The sequence below is a fragment of the Terrapene carolina genome, unplaced genomic scaffold (genome assembly GCF_002925995.2).
Source record: "Terrapene carolina triunguis isolate 2854851 unplaced genomic scaffold, T_m_triunguis-2.0 Scaffold58, whole genome shotgun sequence".
In the NCBI taxonomy this organism is placed as follows: Eukaryota; Metazoa; Chordata; order Testudines; family Emydidae; genus Terrapene; species Terrapene triunguis.
The window spans coordinates 86393219-86400010 of record NW_020664409.1 but is presented as its reverse complement, the minus strand read 5'-3'; the positions used below and the strand labels follow the sequence as shown (position 1 = coordinate 86400010).

The 6792-nt window shown below is 37.3% G+C and overlaps 1 protein-coding gene across 1 annotated transcript in view; it reads left to right on the top strand.

Annotated features, from left to right (window-relative positions):
• Positions 1 to 6792, top strand: part of CSMD3 (CUB and Sushi multiple domains 3) — a 1099171-nt gene that overhangs the window by 1021477 nt on the left and 70902 nt on the right. Inside the window, exon 58 of the mRNA XM_026659890.1 lies at positions 784 to 957. Within this exon, the coding sequence (XP_026515675.1) occupies positions 784 to 957 (174 nt within the window). The remainder of the gene's footprint in view (positions 1 to 783; positions 958 to 6792) is intronic.

Below are 6792 nucleotides of genomic sequence, written 5' to 3'. Positions count from 1 at the left end.
CCCTACATTTGAACCCTAAAGTTCAAAGTGGGGATCCAGCCTTGACAAGCCTGAAAGGAAAACTGCTTATGTGTAAATTGGCTTTTCTAAGGCCCTGATCCCTAGCTCCCAGGGAGAGACATTGCTTCAGAGAAAGTAGGGTGGGGAGAGGAGGTGGAAAAGGTGAAGCCGTCAAAGGATGGTCCATTCTTTTCAATTCCCAGGTGCAGTGAGAGCTCACAGAGAAATTGTACCTAGCTCAGGCATAATTGCTTCACAAGCTACCCTTGGGACTCTGCATTGCCCCTAAGACAGGCCATAGCCTTAGAGGCAAAATATGGTCTTTATATTGCAAAATATTTGGGCCCAATTCCTGGTCTCCATAAACACATATCAGGAAATTAGGAGATAGAAGCTCAAGGTTTATATATATAGATATAGTTCTGCGGAGACCAGCCCTAAGGTACAGGCATCTTGTGTAATTTATATATATATACATCTAGGGTATATATATATTTAATTACACTAAATGCCTGTACCTTAAGGCTCATCTCAGCAGGAATATTAGAAGTACATTATCATTCATTTTGGATAATGTACACATGACCCTTCAAGAGACATCTGTTTCACAGCATCTGTCAGAATTTGGTTCTTGATATATTATTCATATTTAATAAATTAACATTAAAGAATCCAGCGTCTTCACAAGATGTATGTATAAAATATGGGAATTCTAATGGTAAATGTAAGAAGTTTGATCGGTGATTATAATATTTTTTTATCTTCAATAATTATGTATTATAGTGATTGACTGTGGCCATCCTGGCATTCCTCCTAATGCGATCCTGTCTGGAGAGAAGTATACATTTGGGTCTACTGTTCATTATACCTGCACAGGAAGGCGATCACTATTAGGCCAATCATCTCGCACATGTCAATTAAATGGACATTGGAGTGGATCTCTGCCTCATTGCTCAGGTACCACTTTTGAAGTATGTGAATGTGGTCTTGAAAACATTTAAAATTTCCATAGGTTTTTGTGGAAGCCTATTTGCTTTTTTTATTATTTGAAAAACAAATAAAAGATTAAACATATCCATTAAAAATATGATGTTTGTGGAAGTGCCATAAAAATAAGTAAAATTATTTTTACAAGATAATCCAGTGGGAAAACTGAACTTTGTTAATAACATTTAATATGAAGGGAAATGACACACTCAATGGGATGGGACAAGTGACCATTTGGTTTTGAACATGTGTATTTTTATTATATGCACATTGATGATAAGAATATTGGTTTCCAGAGGGAGAGCTCCTGTACCATTATTTCCTCAAGATAATGATTTCAATTTTATATAACTTGAAAAATGACTCGTCATTTGAGCTCACAGGCCTCAAGTTAAGTCTAAAATATGTTTTACATCTGCCCTTTCAGTAAAGCCCCAAGTGCTCTAACTAATTTCAAGCATGGGATGTTGTTGTTTTGGTTTTGCATGGTAACTAGTGAATCATCCTGAATGGAAATGGGCCCAAATCACAAAAATTGAGATCCTCATGTTGAACATAGCAAAGCAGAAGAGTGCTACAATGCAGGCTTTTGGTTTGGTCCAGTACACCTATAGAGGCCAACTGAGAAGTACATATCTGAGACATACACAGAGTTAAGGGCCTTTTAGATCTCAGGTTGTACTTCAAGCCCATTTCTCATCTTCACTAAGTTTTACTTCTCAATAAATACAGGAGTTTATTTTTTCTCTTGGCAACATCATACTTCCATCACATAAGTTACAGCAATCAATATTTTCATCTTGGAGCATTTTCAGATCTATATTGCTATGATTATAAGAACATAGCTATTTTAATGTTCAGGAACTAGGAAGAAGCCATAGGCTGTATTCTCTCCTGAGTTCTGCCTACACAGAAAATTATGTGCAAGTCTGACATCCTAGATTCTGCTCCCATCCTAATCTTACGGTCAAATTTGATATCATTCAAAATAGCCTTTGGCTTTTTAATAATATTTCTTTTTCCCCACCTTTTATTTCTTTGGTTTATTTAGACTGTAAATTCTTCATTTTAGTCACTTGGTTAATATACATTTGTACAGCACCTAGCACAATGGGGCCCTAATTTCAGCTGGGATCTCTAGTATTACTACAATAGAAATGATAAATAATTATAATTAAAATAATAATTTTAGATGAAGATCTTGCTGTTAAGATCCAAAAAGAGGCCTGACCACAAAGAAAATGGGCATGTCATGCCTGAAGTCAGATTGCTTGCTCACTTTGCCTGAACCAGCATAGTACCGATGTGATAAGTCAAATAATTAATATTTGCAGTGAGTCAGGGTTTACTCAGGGGCTAAGCCTGTTCTTAAGACATCCAGCAGGTAGATGTGGTTAAGCACACCCACTGATGTTATTATCCTGCTCCATCAGTTCCTCTTCTTCCATAAATCTTCATTTACCAACATAAAGTGTGATTGTTCATTTTTTATAGTTTTTCACCTAATTTCACCCAGGGTATATTCTCATAAAAATCAGTTGGAGTATTGCCACTGACTTCAATGGAAGCAGGTTCAGGTTCCTATTGCATATGATGATTAGAACTGCTCATCATGTGAAAAACAGCATGGAATTTGAATCTATTTATAAATTTGAAATTCAGATTTGGATTCACCAAACCTAGTTTTTAAAACCAGTAGGGGTGTGTCTGTATATATATATATATATATATATATATATATATCAACAGAATTTGTCTTTGAGTTTCTGGATTTAAACAAAACTCCAAACTTTAAAATATCTGCAGAGCAGGGTGCAGACACACACAGAATTAAACTGTAAAAAATATTCACATAAATTTTAGTGAATACAAAACAATAGTTTTTTTCACAACTCTGCTGATATTACATTTGATAATTGAGATAAGTACTTCAAAATAGTGTAAATGAATAAATATATACAATTTAAAAAATTAATTAAGATGTTCTCTCTCACTCACTCTCACACATACTGTGAGGAAGCTCAGAGGTCAAATCAGCATCTAGGAAAAAATAAAGCCAAATTCTATAAGAGAAACCTCTATATACTTCTGCATTTGCAGAGATTCAAATGTGGGTCACATTGAGCAAAACTTAGATTTGGTGTAGAACCTTAATAATGTCACCCACTTATATATATATAAACACCACTAGCTCTGGCAACCTGAAATTATGTGGAGTCATTATTTTTCAGTAATATTGTCTATAACTTTAATTTGATGTTTCATAAATAAATACATACATAAACAAACTAGGACCTGGTGCCTAGGTTGTTTCATGGAGCATATTAGAAAGCCATACAAAAAGAGACAAAAAGTGAGCGCATTCACAGCCCTTTTTACACGTAGGCAGGAATTCACATAGGTTTTTCATGTGTTTCCTGAAGCAGTCTGCTGCCTGGCCATCTGCATTTTAAATTATTCTTCAGTTCTAGAGCTAGTAGGAGTTGAGGTGTCCCATTGACATCATCTGATGTTTTTTGATAAATACCTTTGAGGAATCACACACATGTCATCTGGAGAAAGCAGAGTTATTATGGAACTCGCAGAAACTCAAAATTACTGTTACATGAGCAAAGTCACTGTCATGCATTTAAATAAGTTGTCTGGCCATGGACACCTTCAATAAAAATGGAAAGCCAAATTCTCTGATGGTGTAGTTCTGGTGTAACTCTAGTGACATCAATGGAGTTATGCCTGCAGAAAATTTGGTCCAGATGTGGGGGCAGAAAGTATCTGCATGTAGACCGAGAAAATCATCGTTGAATCCCTGCAATTAGGAGGTCAACATAATTATTGTCTATATAACACTATTGGAGCCATTACCACTGTCATTTTATGATAAAAATAGTTACTAATAGATGGTCTTTTTGCTAGTCCACTATAACATTCCATCAAGCTGGACTGTGATTAACCTCCCCTGGATGGTCACAGTAATCATTCCTAGACATTTTTTAACAAATAGATTTAAATCTGTATATTAGTAACAAAAAGATGGCAGATCAGAGTGCATAATGGGGTTAATTTATAAGGAAAATGTATGACACACTTTTGTAAGGCACAAAGCCCTTTTTTACTTCAATCACAATAAAAGTAGCAGTAAAATAGTAGTAGTGGTAGTACCTAGGAACTGGTTGAGAATGGGGATCATTGTGCTGGGCATTGTACAAATACAGAGTAATAGACACTCCCTGCCCTGAATGTTTTGCAATCTAAATAGACAAGATGGACAAAATGTAGGGGATGTATCCAAAGTTATGACCCCAACCACTTTACCTAGGGCACTTTTGGTGTAATGCATAAAACGTAGTGACCAAAATGTTCAAACTTGATGTCTTAAGTTAATCACCTCAATAAGCGGCTTGGATTTTGGAAATCCTGAATCTTCAGAACCTCCATTGACTTGACTGTATTTTGGGTTTGGGGAGTTGTGGATATTCACCATCTTTGAAAATCTAGTTCCTCAAATATTCTAATGATTGGGGTCATGGGAATCTAAATAAATAAATGTAGCTGCCCTAGAAAGATTTTGATACCTAAATTTAGGGGTCCAAATGTGAAACATTTTGGCTATCATATCTACAACTATCTCGTTCACTCATACGCATGAGGAATTTTCTAATGCTAGTAAACACCAATGAATTAGAATAGATAGGGTCCTGTGCATTTTTTCCCACATGTGCAGAAAGATCACATTCTAATAATTCATAGATTCATAGATTCTAGGACTGGAAGGGACCTCGAGAGTTCATCGAGTCCAGTCCCCTGCCTGCATGGCAGGACCAAATACTGTCTAGACCACCCTGATAGACATTTATCTAACCTACTCTTAAATATCTCCAGAGATGGAGATTTCACAACCTCTCTAGGCAATTTATTCCAGTGTTTAACCACCTTGACAGTTAGGAATTTTTCCTGATGTCCAACCTAGACCTCCCTTGCTGCAGTTTAAGCCCATTGCTTTTGTTCTATCCTTAGAGGCTAAGGTGAACACGTTTTCTCCCTCCTCCTTATGACATCCTTTTAGATACCTGAAAACTGCTATCATGTCCCCTCTCAGTCTTCTCTTTTCCAAACTAAACAAACCCAATTTTTTCAGCCTTCCTTCATAGGTCATGTTCTCAAGACCTTTAATTATTCTTGTTGCTCTTCTCTGGACCCTCTCCAATTTCTCCACATCTTTCTTGAAATGCGGTGCCCAGAACTGGACACAATACTCCAGCTGAGGCCTAACCAGAGCAGAGTAGAGCGGAAGAATGACTTCTCGTGTCTTGCTCACAACACACCTGTTAACACATCCCAGAATCATGTTTGCTTTTTTTGCAACAGCATCACACTGTTGACTCATATTTAGCTTGTGGTCCACTATAACCCCTAGATCCCTTTCTGCCGTACTCCTTCCTAGACAGTCTCTTCCCATTCTGTATGTGTGAAACTGATTTTTCCTTCCTAAGTGGAGCACTTTGCATTTGTCTTTGTTAAACTTCATCCTGTTTACCTCAGACCATTTCTCCAATTTGTCCAGATCATTTTGAATTATGACCCTGTCCTCCAAATCAGTTGCAATCCCTCCCAGTTTGATATCATCTGCAAACTTAATAAGCGTACTTTCTATGCCAATATCTAAGTCGTTAATGAAGATATTGAACAGAGCCGGTCCCAAAACAGACACCTGCGGAACCCCACTTGTTATGCCTTTCCAGCAGGATTGGGAACCATTAATAACAACTCTCTGAGTACGGTTATCCAGCCAGTTATGCACCCACCTTATAGTAGCCCCATCTAAATTGTATTTGCCTAGTTTGTCGATAAGAATATCATGCGAGACCGTATCAAATGCCTTACTAAAGTCTAGGTATACCACATCCACAGCTTCTCCCTTATCCACAAGACTCGTTATCCTATCAAAGAAAGCTATCAGATTGGTTTGACACGATTTGTTCTTTACAAATCCATTCTGGCTATTCCCTATCACCTTACCACCTTCCAAGTGTTTGCAGATGATTTCCTTAATTACTTGCTCCATTATCTTCCCTGGCACAGAAGTTAAACTAACTGGTCTGTAGTTTCCTGGGTTATTTTTATTTTCCTTTTTATAGATGGCACTATATTTGCCCTTTTCCAGTATTCTGGAATCTCTCCCGTCTCCCATGATTTTCCAAAGATAATAGCTAGAGGCTCAGATACCTCCTCTATTAGCTCCTTGAGTATTCTAGGATGCATTTCATCAGGCCCTGGTGTCTTGCAGGCATCTTACTTTTCTAAGTGATTTTTAACTTGTTCTTTTTTAATTTTATCTGCTAAACCTAGCCCCTTCCCATTAACATTCACTATGTTAGGCATTCCTTCAGACTTCTCGGTGAAGACCGAAACAAAGAAGTCATTAAGCATCTCTGCCATTTCCAAGTTTCCTGTTACTGTTTCTTCCTCTTCACTGAGCAGTGGGCCTACCCTGTCTTTGGTCTTCCTCTTGCTTCTAATGTATTGATCAAAAGTCTTCTTGTTTCCCTTTATTCCTGTAGCTAGTTTGAGCTCATTTTGTGCCTTTGCCTTTCTAATCTTGCCCCTGCATTCCTGTGTTGTTTGCCTATATTCATCCTTTGTAATCTGTCCTAGTTTCCATTTTTTATATGACTCCTTTTTATTTTTTAGATCATGCAAGATCTCGTGGTTAAGCCAAGGTGGTCTTTTGCCACATTTTCTATCTTTCCTAACCAGCGGAATAGCTTGCTTTTGGGCCCTTAATAGTGTCCCTTTGAAAAACTGCCA